A 16,212-nucleotide genomic window follows, 5' to 3' on the forward strand; every position below is an offset into this window, starting at 1 on the left:
TGGTGATCGGTTTATTTAAATTTGCTAATTGGCCCCAGAAATCCTGATCGTGTAAAGCCTAATTTAAACCATACAAAAGAGCACAATTTGAAAAATGTCAGTTAATTTACTTGCGCTATCTTCCAAAATGGTCATGCAACTTTTTTTCCTCATTCAGATCAAAACTGACCCGAGAAATAGACTTTCAGGAGAGCATGAGGAGAAGTATAAATGAATCCTTTTTATACAGAAAGGCCTTTTGAGATGTTTTTTCAAAGGAGAGAAAACCCATTGCTCAGATAGAAATGGTCAATTTTGCAAATCCATTCATCCATTTTCTGAGCCACTTCTCCTCACTAGGGTCGCAGGCGTGCAGGAGCCTATCCCAGCTATCATCGGGCAGGAGGCGGGGTACACCCTGAACTGGTTGCCAGCCAATTGCAGAATTTTGCAAATAACTAACTGGAAATTATATTGTTGGGCACGTGCCATAAATAAGCATAGTTCATAAAGCTTTGTTTGACTAGATTATTTTGAATGTACTTATCAAACACCAAATCGCCACCCTACACTTCGCTGCCCACCACCACAAGTAAGTTCTCAAACCTAGGTGAAACGCTGAACTCCGTCCTCAAAAATACCCAGCAGAGGAAAAGATTGCATTTCTATTGATGAAGCATAGCCTGCCACAAGAGCTGCTAGGGCAGGTTTGGTGCTGCTACAAAGAAGGATAAAGTCTGACTGCAAAGAACAGTAAGAACTGCAAAAAAGAATAATTAGTGCCTCCTTACCCACTCTTGAGGACCAGTACGATGCACAAACTTAAAAAACAGCAGGCAAAATTGTGGATTCACTGTATTAATACTGCACCGCATACAGTTTCTGTCTATGACTACCATAGATAGGTTTCAGTTCTGTCGAACAATATGCTCACCAAAGTGCTGACAGGAAACCTGAAAAATTGGATATGGTCCAAATCATATTTAATCTGGTCTGTCATAGGTACCCCATTTAACGTGTTATTACTAGGCAAGAAGGTACAACTCCAGGATCCATTTCAGATATGAAATATGAAAAGACATACATTTAAGATTTAAAAAAGGAAAGAGAATACATTATATATATATATATATATATATATATATATATATATATATATCCATGTGGGAGGATACCGGAGTGCCCAGAGAAAACCCACACAGGCATGGCTTTTACCTTTCCCACCCATTATGTGAATGAGAGCAATTTAATATGACATCACTTCGGCTTGTTACCTTGTATATGAGTCTGTATGCTAGATGGAAGAGAGCCACAACTCGACCCCAGTTGATGCCATCAGCAAAGATGTTCCTGGCCACCTTCATGAAAACATCCTGAGCGCAGTTTCCTTGAACTTGGTTTATTAGTCTGAGAAGGAGAAATGGCAGTGAAATTAATGGACAACAACAATTCTGATTATTTTTTAAATTTCACTTCCAATATCATACCCAACAGGTCTAGAGGAGACTTTACACCGATCTGATAGATGAAGGGGGTCCGGTTTGGTGGCCTCAGTATTGCATCTCTGCTTTTTGCAGATGATGTGGTTCTGTTCGCTTCATTAAGCCGTGATCTCCAACTCTCACAATTATTCTTTTTCATTTCCATTTAACTTATGTGGAATATATTTTATTTAATCATTATCGGAGTACAGTTTTTTTTATCCCCCTTTATTCAAATACGCTGTATGTTCAAACTGCATAATGTGACAATGGGTTGCAAAACACTTTTCCTCTGCCTTGTTTTTGATGAACACTTCAGCCTAATATGGTACTGTATTTTGATGTTGGTTATTATGGTGGTACTTGGGAGCCAAATATTTTTTAAGGTGGTACCTGTGCTTGGTGTAAAAAGTGTGAGAAACCCTGCCTTAAAGTAATTAGTATGAAAACAAAACATTTATTTTTGATGTTCTGTTAACACTTAACCACTGGGTTTTGAGGGATACAGCCAAATCCAGCTGACTTTGGGTGAGGGCAGGACTGCTACCGTTGTCTACATTGTAGTGTTTGTTCCACCATAGTTCCCACAGAGCTACTGCAAGACTATTGCTCTACTGCAAGTTTCTGCGTATGCACGAGAAAATGATTGAAAACGTGCCCGTCACGGCGTAAATAATAATTAAATTAGATGCATAAGATGGGGCCGGAGAGGGATAATTCTTTTCTAAAAATCATATTAATAATATTCTACTGTCAGGCCCTACAGACAATTTTAACATACAGTATATGACTTTTTTAAAACTCAAAACTCTACCTTTAAGAGATACATCTGTGTCTTAACTAACAAGTGAAATTAAGACTCTTGGACATTGTGCATTAGTAAAAGGTGCCATATTTTACCAGACCAACTTTTTCTCGTATATGGGATGTAATATTGTCTCTAGAGTGTCTCATGTGAAATATGGATTAAAATCGTCCACACATTCCTGAATTTCAGACGTTTTTCTGCCGAGAGGCCTGAAATCAGGTTATTGAAAATTTCTCCAGCTTGTCTAGGTCACTAACGAAGACCGCCGCCTACCTCTCCCCTCCCGAATCAGCGCTGTCAACATAACAAACGCGTGTGCTCTCACAAGTCAGTCTTCTACACGGAGGCACCCAACCAAAGGAAAGGGGGCGGTCTTAGCCAAATATGGACAAAGCGGATCCAAAACTGGGTCAACCAGAAGTAGCTGTCAAAGGGGCATTTTCTGGACACTCATATGACAAAACCAAGGTGTTTTTTAAAATGAAATTGACACTTTTATACTGAGTACATGTTAGAGAGTCACTATGGAGGTCTAAATAGCCGAAATGCGGGACCTTTAGTAAAGTATGCACATTACCCAAGCAGGAACCAGTCAATGTTTATCACATACCGTTGGAGTTCAGCATTCCTATTCAACTCATCGGCAATCTTAAGTAGCTGTTCCACAACTTCTTTGATTTGTGGTTCTTGTTGTTCATTTAATCGTCCACCTAAATCCTCAGATGTAATATGTCGACTGGGGTCTTCTGTATTTATACGCTCAATCACATACCTGTCAAACACAAATGATGTATAGAAAAATGCTTAATCAATGGAATAAGACAAAGAGTTATGCAATAATACAGAACAAGTTTACATGGTTACCCAAAAAAAGGAAAAAGCCCAAATCACATCGCTCCAACAAAAAAGCTCCCTAATAAATTAATAGAACTGCTACGTGAGAAAAAAACATTTCTAAATATGTAATATTCAGTAGTTACGTGGCATTCCTGTAGCTGTCCAGGCTTTTCAGTCACCAAAGCCTGAGGATGAACTATTGCGTAAGACTAAGACACCTCTGCGTACCTCATGAGAGCTCAGTTGACCAATTTAATTAAATATAAATAAACATAATTTGTCTGCAGGAGGCAACTGAGGCACATGGAGTAGTTAGTAAAAAAAATATATAACATAAAAAAGTACTTAATGTAAACAAAGGTCTTAATTGCAAATTGTACTCAAATAAGAAAGTTTCTAAAACAAACAGAATTAGGGGTTTTTATATTTACAAATGGTATTAACAATTTTTAAACAAGCATTTTGAATGGGTTTTTACAGTATACAGTCTGTATTCAGAGTTGAAATATGAAATAAATCTTTCTCAATACAACTGCTGTGTAACTCCAACCTTCCTGAAGCATATCTAGGTGTTTTATTGTTTCCTGAATGGTTAGAATCTTCCTGTGGCGCTCTGGCTCACTACCAGAAGCCTCCGACAATGTGGGACGCTTGAGGGCCATCATAGGGCTTAAAACTAGGGATGTCCCGATCCAACTTTTTCACTTCCGAGCCGATACAGATATTGCAGCATTGAGTTTTGGCCTATACCGGTATCGGTCCGATCCAATATCAGCAATAATCATATGCACTTTAACTTAAAAAATTAGAATTGACTGCAATTGAAAAAATAAACACAAATCATATCAGAAAATCCTGAAAAATAACTTCCTTTAAAACCAATAATAACACGGTGAGCAACTGGTTTGCACATTTGCCTCACAGTTCTGAGGACCGGGGTACAAATCCTGGCCACGCCTGTGTGGAGTTTGCATGTTCTCCCCGTGCCTCCGTAGGCTTGACTCTGAGTGCAAATGGTTGTTTGTTTCTATGTGCCCTGCGATTGGCTGGCAACCAATTCAGGGTGTACTCCTACCCGATGACAACTGGGATAGGCTCAAGCACGCATGTGTGTGTGTGTGTGTGTGTGTGTGTGTGTGTGTGTGTGTGTGTGTGTGTGTGTGTGTGTGTGTCCATTTTCTGAGCCGCTTCTCCTCACTAGGGTCGCGGGCGTGCTGGAGCCTATCCCAGCTGTTATCGGGCAGGAGGCGGGGTACACCCTGAACTGGTTGGTGTATATATATATATAAATAAAATAGAACAAACACTAGCAACATGTTTTGTGTATTTGTTTGATGTACTGTATTCAACATTGATGTACGGTAGTTATTTCAACATCATTTTGACTATTTAACAAGACATATAGGACACTTCTCCTCCCCCCTCCCCTGAATACTGACTGTCTGACATGAAAAGACTCACCTGTACCTATTTTAGGTCAATTGGATTTACAAAACTATTTTTATTTGCTAAATACTGGAATAATGAGGTGCCACGTTGACGGAGTGGTTAGCACATCTGCCTCACAGTTCTGAGGACTGGGGTTCAAATCCCGGCTCTGCCTCTGTGGAGTTTGCATGTTCTCCCCGTGGGTTTTCTCCGGGTACTCCGGTTTCCTCCCACATCGCAAAAACATGCGTGGTGGGTTGACTGAAGACTCTAAATGTGAATGTGAATGGTTGTTTGTTTATATGTGCCCTGCAATTGGCTGGCAACCAGTTCAGGGTGTACCCCGCCCGTTGATAGCTGGGTTACGCTCCAGCACTCCCGCGACCCTTGTGAGGTTAAGCGGCTCAGAAAATGGATGGATGGATGGATGTAAAATAGACAATACAGACATGGTCCCGTGGGGTGAATGAATGAAAGTGTATACCTCTCTCATAACTTCTAGGTGGCAGTGGCATATTGGAATGAAAGTGTACAGCTTTTTCATAACCTCTAGATGGCGGCATACATTTATAAAATGGGAAAGTTTTTTTTCATTTTCCTCTTTACCCATGTATAATACACACAATTGACTTTAGAAATTTTTTTTGGGGGGGGGGGGGTATTTGCATTATTCACAAGAAATTACGGTAATTCATTTCCGGTTCAGAGGGCGTCTTGTGTCTGTGAATTATTTGATTGATTTGAATTATTTATATTTCCAGACGGGTATTAGTTGCCTTGTTCTTTTGTTGTTCAAACTTGGTTACTCTCTGCTGTAATGTGTTTCCAGCCAGACCTATGTGAGAAGTGTACTGTATCATCCAATCACTTATTTCGGTGTTTTGTGACTTCATGACACCAAAGCTTAGCCATTAGCATCATGCTTTTGCTACTTTTACTACTCACTCCTCGTTCTCTGTGATAAAGATACATGTAAAAAGCATGGTAAGAAGTGTAGTTTATTCGGTACCACGGAGGCAATGATTAGTGACTTACATGCATTACAATGCATTGACACTGGACCCAGAGAGAACTTTCAACTCTGTGGCTTGGCAGGGCTTGTGGGGCGTAATAAAATAGCATGCCCCCAAGCAGCATTTTTGTCTTTATTTTTTAAACAATATAGTGTTTATTTCATTGATAAAATTTTAGTCACTCTGGCTGGACATAGCCGTACTGGTTGGTAATGTCGGACGCACAATCCTGATCCCTCTCCCCTGCGAATACCGGTGGTCAACGATATAAAAGTAAACAAAAAGCACCTAAACACAATGATTAAAATTGATGATTGATATGAATTCAAAATGTTTTTGCCAGTGCAAAATATAGTTAATAGAATCATACTGCACCAGCAAACAGATCAAATCAACCCCCAAAGAAAGACAGTCCATTCAAAAGTGGTTTTGATAGGACTTACCCTCTGAGGACAATTGCTCCTTGCTCTAGAATGGGATCATCAATGACATCTGTTAGAGATGATAGAAACTGGATTAGCATTTAGTTAAACTCCCCTCAAAAAGTACAAACCCAAATTCCCATTGAGTTGGAATGTTGTGGAAAAAACAGCGGTGCACAGTAATGGCCTACAAGGCCTTCTCTGCTGGCCTAAACACTAACAAAAGCAGATCTAAATTGAACTGGCTGCCAGCCAGTTGCAGGGCACATATAAAAAAAAACAACCATTCACACTCACATTCACCTATGAACCTATGGGCAATTTAGAGCCTTCGGCTTGTTTCGACCTGGTAGAGGGTTTATTCGGCATTTTAAGACCACTACACTATGACCTCTACAGCTAGTTTACAGGCAGAAATAGAAGAAAAGGGGGTGGATTTTATATGTAAATCAGTCAATCACGCAGCTTTTGTCCGCGCTTCATTGGACATAATAATCTGGCGATGAAGCTTCACTTTGTGTCACTGCCCTTTTTACTCGCCACCATTCAGTGGTCCCGTTGCTGCCGCTGGTATGAATGTATTAAAGCTAGCGGCATTAGGTTCATTAGATTTGGCTATCGACTTGAGGCTAACCCTAATTCTATTGAACCATTCAAGTGTGTGCCAGTCACAGCATTTCACGCAACACACAAGTCTTGGATGTTTCAGTGATAAAAGAATTTCAGACTGACACTGAAAATGCAGTTTTGGGACATTTTCGGTAGATGACAATTTTAGGTAACTTAGAAATTTGTACTGGCCCAAGCAGACCAGCATCTATCCGTAGGTGGTGGCCTGACACAGCGTCGTACTGGCCCTGGGCCAACGTTAATGTCAACCCCTGAATACAAACACCCCAACCGAACAATCCACGCACACATCCACCCACACACAAACGTAATTCATTACGAAACTGTTCTTGAACCGAAATGTCTGCTAACCAAAGCTGTTTTCCCATTAAAATTAATGAAAATGGAATTCCTCAATTCCAAGTCGCCTTCGCCCATGGCCAGCACATTATTCAAATCAAGTTTGCTTTATTTATCCTAAAACCCTAAACAATTTTCCAGCATAAATTGTATCAACTTCCACAGAAATAATACATGTTTTTTTCCTTTAAAGATAATGTAAAAATGAAAGTCTTCCTCCGGATCAAGATGGCCCTTTAAAAAAAAAAAGATATATATATCCTTATTATATTTTAATAAAACATTTTATGGGAGCATTCGTGAAATGCCATCGTGACATAATTGTTGTGCATGTGCATTAAAAGTGGCAAGAGCACCATCTGTTCCCATACAATATTGACGGAGAAACCTTGTTTTCGTGGCTTTTTATCGCGGTATATAAGATTGGCCCAGCTGATGCCAAGCAAAGATATGCACCAAAGCTGCCCTAAAACAGTGGAACACAGGATTTGCTTTAAATATAATGTTATATGGACAAATGTGTCCCAAATCCATCCACCTGGCCAGACTGAGGGGATGTACTTGATCAACAACTTTTAATTTTGGCCTACACAAAAGATTTAATGAGATTTAATGAAAGTGTACAGGACTCATGACGCATACACGTAAGTGTTGATCATTCAGTTGTTGATTGGAAAATGTTCAAAACATCTCCATGCAACTGGTTAGCAGATCTGCATCACAGTTCTGAGGACCGGTGTTCAAATCCCAGTCTCGCCTGTGTGGAGTTTACACGTTTTCCCCGTGCCTGGGTGGTTTTTCTCCAGGTACTCTAGTTTCCTCGCACATCCCAAAAACATGCGTGGTAGGTTGGTTGAAGACTAAATTGCCTGTAGGTGTGAATGTGAGTGCGAATGGTTCTTTATTTCAATGTGCTCTGCGATTGGTTGGCGACCAGTTCAAGGTATGCCCCGCCTTCCGCCCGAAGATAGCTGGGATAGGTTCCAGCACCCCGCAACCCTAGTGAGGATAAGCGGTGAAGAAAATGGATGGATGGATGGATAGTAGACCTACTATTAAATGAAAATATCACCAAAAGTAACGCAGGCATCAAGTATGTTAGAGTGAGATGCAAGTTTGCTAATGTGGGATTCATCTTTCGTTTCATCTTTCGTCATTGCTTTTGTGCCAAACATAAATATTAATAAATATTAATGATGTGATCCCCATCGTGATGATGATGTGATCCCCATCGTAATATTATATTGCAAAACAAGTTAATATTAAGTTAAATGTCTTACCATTATATAAAGTGCCAGACGCAAACATGGTCAGTTAAGTAGTGATTCTTCCACTTGTGTCATGGAATGGCTGCACCCAAGCCTTAAATGAGCTTCAGGTTTCTTGTCGTAAACGCTCTTGGAATAATTTGTATCAAATCTGTATGTGCAGCCCATCATGCAACACAACACTACCATTTAATAATTAACAAAAATAAGCCTGAATAACTCCCGGTCGGCCGTTGAGTTGAGGACTTTCTTCCAACCAAGACCCTACGTGACCACTTGGTGATGACACGCAAACGCTCCCATCCATCCATCCATCCATTTTCTGAGCCTCTTATCCTCACAAGGGTCGCGGGAGTGCCGGAGCCTATCCCAGCCATCATCGGGCAGGAGGCGGGGTACACCCTGAACTGGTTGCCAGCCAATCGCAGCAAACGCTCCCATATGTTTGATAATTCAACATTAAGAAATTAACAAAAAGGGATTATCTGTATTTTTTCCCCAAAAGGAAAAATGAAGCTAAGCTATTCAAAATTGGACATAACAATAATAACCATGTATTTTAAAAATATTGAAATGTTCAAAATGTCAGCATTGCTTGCCATGGTAACAGGAGTATTGTAATCGAACTACGTGACTTCACTAGTAATCTCAGAAAATACAGGATGGATTTGGGTGAAACTAGGTATGCACCTGGGTATTGTGTGCAACTCTGAAGTTTGGTGCCACACACCATCAGTTAGTTCTACTTGATGCTATAGTTGTCTGAAATTAAAAGACCTCCCCCACGAAGTGCTTGACAACAATGTTGAGAATTCTTGTTTGGACAAAGGAAAATATGATGCAAACGCTTTGAAACTGTACAGCTAGCTAGCGAGAGAAAGTTAGCCAGTGGTTTGAGGTTCGCTTGACATTTTCCATGGGCCGTCTAGAAGTTACACGACCAAGGCTTTTGGTGAAATCACTAAAAATAAATAAAAACACCTTTTCTCATTCTGATTGCTGTACTAGTTGGCAATGGGAGTCCACTACCTACTACAGGTCAAACTTTGCTGATATCATGCATTAGAGAGAAACTGGATGCAATTAATTGGCAAATATATTTACTAAAAATCAATAAAAGGTGTAGTAGGTGGCAATGTGAGGCCACTACCTACTACAGATCAAATTTTGCAGATATCTGGCATTTTGGTTAAACTGTATGCAATTAATTGTCAAAAATATTCACCAAAATTCAATAATTGTCAAAAATGTTGACCACAAAGCAATAAAAACATGATGCTTGTTGCGTCATGTAAGACACATTTTCTAACACTACAATTGCAGGCAAGCGTTATTTGTTTTTTAATTCACTTTGGCAATTTGCAAATTACACATAAGTAATAGTAATTGAAAATAATAAATATTATAATATCATTATAATTATTAAGATAAACAAGCTTTCAACATTAACCAATGGCAAAATCTTGTCATAGAGTAATTTATAACACTAGAAAATATCTCTACTAAGCGTAATAACTAAATGGATAACTTTAAGAAAAACTGGTCCGCTCTTATTAATTTGGTGAATGTTGAAGCTTGATTCTTGTTTGCCTGGGAAATAATTTCATACAGAAATGTAATTTAATGTGTAATGTCAATATAATGTAATGTGATCAAATCATAACTTCTCATTTTAGACTCCTGTTCATGCCATAGGGTCACTTGCATGTACTTGAACCCCTCTCCTTCTGGATCAGCGGTGTGGGCTTCAGGGGATGCTGGGCATGCTTCCCCCTCCTCCTCTGGGGTCAGGTTCTGTCCGTGATGCCCTCCTGGACGTGGTGGGGTGGTGGTCCCTGCTCCCCGTCCCAGGGTGCCGGGTAGGTGTCCGCCGGTCCCACTCCGGGGGCTCTCGTCCTGGTCTCCGTGTGGGGGCCTGGGGGGCGTGCTGCTGTATCCCATGCCTGTGCCCTCCTCTTCCCTCTACCTGGGGCACTCTGCCGTGGTCGTCGCCCCACTCTCTCTTCTGCCTTTGATGGGCCCACCTTCTGCGCCCTGTTCTGGTTGCTGGGTGGTGGTCGGGGTTCTCTGTGGTCTTCCAGCCTGTTGGGCCGGGGCGGCCCACAGAAGTCTAGCCTCTTCACACACTCAGCACATTTTTATTATTCACACTGTCCATATTTCGCACTTTGAGCACATTCAGATCTCATTCAGGGTCCCCTAGGGGGCTGGCACGAGGCATGACGACCGGGACGCCGGGCCGGGTACTGGCACTTCTGTGTTGGTCTCTGGTCTGGTCATCCTCCTTCTCTCTAGCCCGGTTTTCTCCAGTGTTTTTGCATCATACACCCGTCTGTGGGGGGACGGCAGTGTCGGGGTGGGGAGGACACTTGGCCAGGTGTTCCAGCACTTCAGCCTTCTCTCTGGCCCGCCATGCCTTTCCCTCACAGATTTTTAATGCACCACATACATTTGCACATCCTTTGGGGAGCTGGTTGGCCTGGGTGGGGGGGACGGTTGTGGGTCATCATTGCCCTGTGACCGTCTCACCTCACCCTCACCAGTCTCCCCAATTTTAATGCAAGACACCCCACCACACACAATCACGGTACAGGGATAATGGTTGCCAGTCGAGGACATAGTAACAATAGTAATAGGGTGGGTGTTCACATTTCACTTGGCTTCATTCCTGGTGCCTAACCCCCCCCCCCCCCCCCTCCCCCTTCGGTTGTTGGGTCACGGGGAGACTGGGGTCTCACCCCCTGGTTCCCCGTCTTCCTCTCCCTTCTCCTGGCACCCTTGCCCGTCACTGCTCGCGGCAGGTGCTTGACATGGGCTCTCTGTAGGCGGGCTGTGACCTTTTCGGGTGGCAGCTGGCTCCTGCATTGGGCTCAGTTGGTGATTGGGGCCCCCATGTTTTTCGAGGGTGGCGGTAAGGGTGGGGTGCGCTGGGTGGGGGGAATTGGGTGTGGGTGGTGGTAGTCCGCTACCCTTGCCCCTTCCTTTGGGACTGGTCGGGGTGCTCCGGTTGGGCTAGGGGAAGGCATGGAAAGCCAAGACAACACCTAAAATCTATCAATAATCAAACAGCAATCCAGCCCTTTGTCAGTGCAAATGAATATCAGCTGGTTCAGTCCTAAATGACGGGCTACAAAAATGTCTCATTGCAAAGGTCTGAGTCAAGACACATCTCATGATGGGTAAGAGCAGAGAGCTGTCTCAAGAACATCGCAAACTAGTTGTTGCAAAACATAACGATGGCATTGGTTACAGGCGCACATCTACGCTTGTTAACGTTCCAGTGAGCACTAGGCTTTACACGATCAGGAGTTTTGCAGCTTAGCGAGTTTAAAAAAACGATCACCGATCACCGATCCAATCACAAGATGGAGCAATGTGTCTATTTAAATGACTTGTTAATTTACTGTATATACTTACTGTACTGTATACCGAGTATCTTAAAGTATTTATTCTCTAGTCCAGTGATTTCCAACCAATTATTTATCGGATCGGAGAATTATGGCATTCAAGATGATCAGCATAAAATGCTAATTATTGGCCGATACCGATCAGGCTGATCAGATCGGTGTAAAGTCTAATGAGCACAGTTGGGGCCATAATACGTAAGTGGAAAGCCAATCATACCACCATAAATTTGCCTCGATCAGGTGCTCCTCGCAAGATTTCTGACAGAGTGCAAAGAATAATCAGAGGAGTTGTCCAAGAGCCAAGGACCACCTGTGGAGACCTTCAAAAAGACCTGGAATTAGCAGGTACTGTTGTCACAAGGAAAAAAGTGAGTAATGCACTCCGCCGCCATGGGCTGTATGCACGCTCACCACGCAAGACCCCATTGCTGAAAAAAAAAAGGGTCAAAGCTCGTTTAAAGTTTGGTGAACAACATTTGGAAAAGCCATTTTAATACTGGGAGAAAATAGTCTGGTCAGATGAGAGCAAAATTTAACTATTTGGATGCCATGATGCACACCACGTTTGGCGGAGAAATGGCACTGCACATCACCCTAAAACCATCTTACCAACAGTGAAGTTCGGAGGTGGGAACATGAAGGTGTGGGGCTGCTTTTCAGCAAATAGTACTGGTAAACTTCACATTACTGAAGGAAGGATGAATGGGCAAATGTACCGAGACATTCTTGGAGGACGATGATGAAAATGAAACGAGGGTAGACATTTCAGCAGGTTAATGATCCAAAACATACTGCCAACGAAATTCTAAATTGGTTTCAAATAAAAAAACAACAACCATAAAGCTGCTAGAATGTGCCAGCCAATCACCTGACTTGAATCCAATCGAAAATCTATATCCATAAAAGAAGCCCACGGAATCTTCAAGATTTTAAGACTGCTTGTGTGGAGGAATGGGCCAAAATCAAACCAGAGCAATGCACACGACTAGTTTCTCCATGCAGGAGGAGTCTTGAAGCTGTCATTGCAAACAAAGGCTTTTGTACAATGTATTAAAGAAATACAAGTTGGCGTGTTCAATAGTTTTTCCCTGTGTCATTTTACATTATTAGACACAACTTAATTTCTGAGCTTATTTGTTCTGCTTTCTTTGTATTTATGGATTACTTGGGTTGTTCCCAACAGCTGGTGAAATTTTCAGGTCAATAGCACCTTTGGAAGTATCTTTAGTGAAAAAAATGGTGACGTGTTAAATACTTATTTCAGCCGCTGTATAAGACGATTTGACTTTGTAACGTTATTTGTAGTCAAATATTTAAACTGTCTAATTTTTGTTCTGCTGTGGTTTGCATCCCTGTTTACCTTGTCCGTTCTGTCCCTCGATCTATTTCCCTAAAACCCTTTTCTGTCCGGCTGCATTTTCAATAAGCATCAGAATTAAAAAATAAATAAATAAATAAGCAGAAGAAGTATTTCAAACTCCCCTGATGCACAGCAAAACTGTTCTAGCATGAAAGGCATACAGATCCACAATTCTGCATGGGCATGCAGCTGAACAGGACAGGTAAAAATAAATAAATAAATATTGTCAATATTTTAGACAATTCATTGCACAAAGTTTCTCTATAATGCAGGATATCGGCAAAGTTTGACCTGCATTAAGTAGTAGACTCCCCTTGCCAACAACTACAGCAACCAGAATGAGAAAAAGGGTTTTTAGTCAATATTTTATGTCAATTATTTGCACACAATCTCTCTATAATGCAATATATCAGCAACATTTGACCTGTAGTATATTCGTTATATGGTGATTTGTTACACATTTGTTACTCTGGGATGTGTAATTTGTCGACGGTCCCTAACACAGACTGTTATCAAAATGTAGAATCAAGCGGCGTTTTTGCATATACATTTGCAGTGACAACAATTGTTTTTGTCGACAGTTTCCAAAATTGTCCTCCACATAACTACACATGCGAGCGTGAGAGAAGTGAATGTCAGGCGAACTCTCAAACATCCGGCCAAGTTTCTCTCGCTCAGCTGTCTTCTTGAATTTCGTTTCGTATCTGACACAAATAATCTGTCAGATACCCAATTTTGAACAATCGTCTTGGCCTCGGTACGCAGCATCATGACCTGACGATGAACTATTGTGGTGAATTAGCATCAAATCTACTCCGTATTTACCCTATAGTGGCCAGACGGCTCGCGGCCTGTAAAACTTGGCAAGCAAATTCGGCATTTATCAAACAAGCTGCTGGCAACACTTTGGTTTCTAACTCGGGAAACTTGAGCACTGGGTAAAACAAATTCTCGTCTGAATTCGGTTTTCGGACTTTGAAAACTCCCCTAGTTTGTACAGGTCTGTACAGGTTAACACGGCGCTGCTTCACTTACCTTCCCCACCCACGGCACCTTGAAGTTGTTGTTCTTCCTCGTTGTTCTCCTTGTTGTCAGACATATTCCAAGAGTTGGAAGCAAGTCGTGTCCAGAGAAGGGAGATTTATTTCAATATCTGACGGAAGTATACGCAGATAAAACCAACGGAATAATGTGTCGTCTCGTTCGGACGTGCCGGTTAAGTCCAAAGTTTGTGGAACGAGGAAGTCAAATAACATGCAGTACCTGTCAGTCTCCTGTAGAGGAACATGCACTTTTTTATTAACCCCATTCTTTAAACCTGCAGACTGGGCATAAGTAGTGTATTACTGCCTCCCTCAGGTGTGTCATAACACTCACTTATGTCAGTCTAGTTAGTGTTAGGGAAATGCAGGATTTCATGGACTTTAGTCTGGAGAATGTTTGCTGTCCCATCCTTTCCAGCACACAAAACAATTCCCTTCTTTCTCTGGAATACACTGCAGCATGATGTGCTTGACAGTCGGCCATAACTGCACGTTTGCATCACCAGAAGCACATTTGCATTGAAGTGATGTTTCATATGATCTCAAAAGCTTGACCCATCCCACATATCCCTAATGTGCTCTTCTACTTTTCCCAGTATGCACCTTATTACAATGCTATGCAACTGCATTATGCTAAAATGCTGTATAGTATACATAATAAAATGTACATTTGGAATATATATGCAAATTTATCAAATACAATACACAAGCACCAGCCTAAACAAATCTCTGCACAGGCTGTCTCTTCTTCTCCATTTGGTGGAGAATCCTCAGGGGCTTGACGCCGTCCAGGTCGGCGTCAAGCCCCTACTGTACAATATTTATTGTGGAAGTGACTCTTCTTTCTCAAAATCACAATATGATGACGGTATCGAAATTCGCTATAGATTTGATCTATTAGTCTATTTGGCACTCAGTGCCTCACATCGGTCAACCGGACCGCCTTTCCAATATGCCGATGACGCCGCAGCACCAGCCCATATCTGGGAAAATCTACAGTCAAAGATTGACATAATGAAAAATTACTATAACTGTTTGTGTCTGCAGTGCCTCTGTCTTCTTTGAATTGACAACAAGGCCTAAACTACGGAGGCTGGGAAGTGCAAAACAATATCACAAATTATGAAACACTTTTGCATTTCAGAAAACTAATTAACTCGTCGAAACAAATTTACATTTCAGAAAACAAATTAACAAGAGCTGAAACAAATTCACATTTCAGAAAACAAATTAACAAAAACACAAAACAATTATCATTAATGAATTCATTATCAATCATTAATTAATGAAGATTAAGTCATTTGGGTTAGTTCCACACACATTGCCTTTTAGTTCATAGGTTTGATATTGATACTGGTTATAAAGAAACCAGAGTCAAATGTTCATTTTAGTCTATTCTGCGGGCTGCTCAGAAAAAAGATGTTCATAATTTGGACACCCTTTATTTAAACCATGCAAACTTTTTGGACCCGGCCCCCTAAAAGAATCGGAATCCAGAATCTTTTGGAACCGGAATCGGACCGGAATTACTCAAATACAAACGATGCCCAACCCTAGTCAGGATAGTGCGTGGGAATCCTAATAACGTGTCCCTTTCCATGTCACTTGTAATTTCTTGCGGCTTTTGTTAATTTGTTTCGGTTTTTGTTAATTTGTTTTCTGAAATGTAAAAGTGTTTCAGTGTTTATTCGTTTTCTAAAATGTCAATTTGTTTCAACTTTTGGTGATTTGTTTTCTGACATGTAAATTAGTTGCAACTTTTGTTCATTTGTTTTCTGAAATGTAAAAGGGTCTCACAATTGGTTATATTGTTTTGCACTTCCCAACCACCATAGTTTAGGCTTCGTTGTCAATCCAAAGAAGACAGAGATACTGGAGACATCATTCTGAACTAATGCTCCATCTGCCCAACTCCATCTAGGCAATGAACGTGAAGAATTCTGACACCTTGTCCGACCTGGTAAGCATCATTTCTTCAGATGGGCAAATCAATGACGATATCAACAACCGCATTAGTGCTGCTGCTACGTCATTTGGACACTATAAAGAACAAGAGTTTTTATCAAATCCAACCTTAACTTGGGAATCAAGATCGCGTTATGCCGAGCGGTTGTCATCTCCACTCTTTTATATGGCTGTGAATGCCGTCATATCAAAAAGCTGGAGGCCTTTCAAATTCCCTCCCTTCAACGGATCA

The 16,212-nt window shown here is 41.3% G+C and overlaps 1 protein-coding gene across 1 annotated transcript in view; it reads right to left on the reverse strand.

Moving 5' to 3' along the window:
• zgc:153993 (uncharacterized protein LOC767645 homolog) overlaps window positions 1-14,216 on the reverse strand; it is a 31,615-nt gene extending 17,399 nt beyond the window's left edge. Inside the window, exons 1-4 of the mRNA XM_061703253.1 lie at window positions 14,008-14,216; window positions 5,990-6,038; window positions 2,879-3,040; window positions 1,254-1,386 (exon numbers count right to left, since the gene is read on the reverse strand). Of these exons, the coding sequence (XP_061559237.1) occupies window positions 1,254-1,386; window positions 2,879-3,040; window positions 5,990-6,038; window positions 14,008-14,071 (408 nt within the window). The 5' untranslated portion in view covers window positions 14,072-14,216. The remainder of the gene's footprint in view (window positions 1-1,253; window positions 1,387-2,878; window positions 3,041-5,989; window positions 6,039-14,007) is intronic.
• Window positions 14,217-16,212: the final 1,996 nt, after the last annotated feature.

This window comes from Phycodurus eques, chromosome 2 (genome assembly GCF_024500275.1).
Source record: "Phycodurus eques isolate BA_2022a chromosome 2, UOR_Pequ_1.1, whole genome shotgun sequence".
Lineage (NCBI taxonomy): Eukaryota > Metazoa > Chordata > Actinopteri > Syngnathiformes > Syngnathidae > Phycodurus > Phycodurus eques.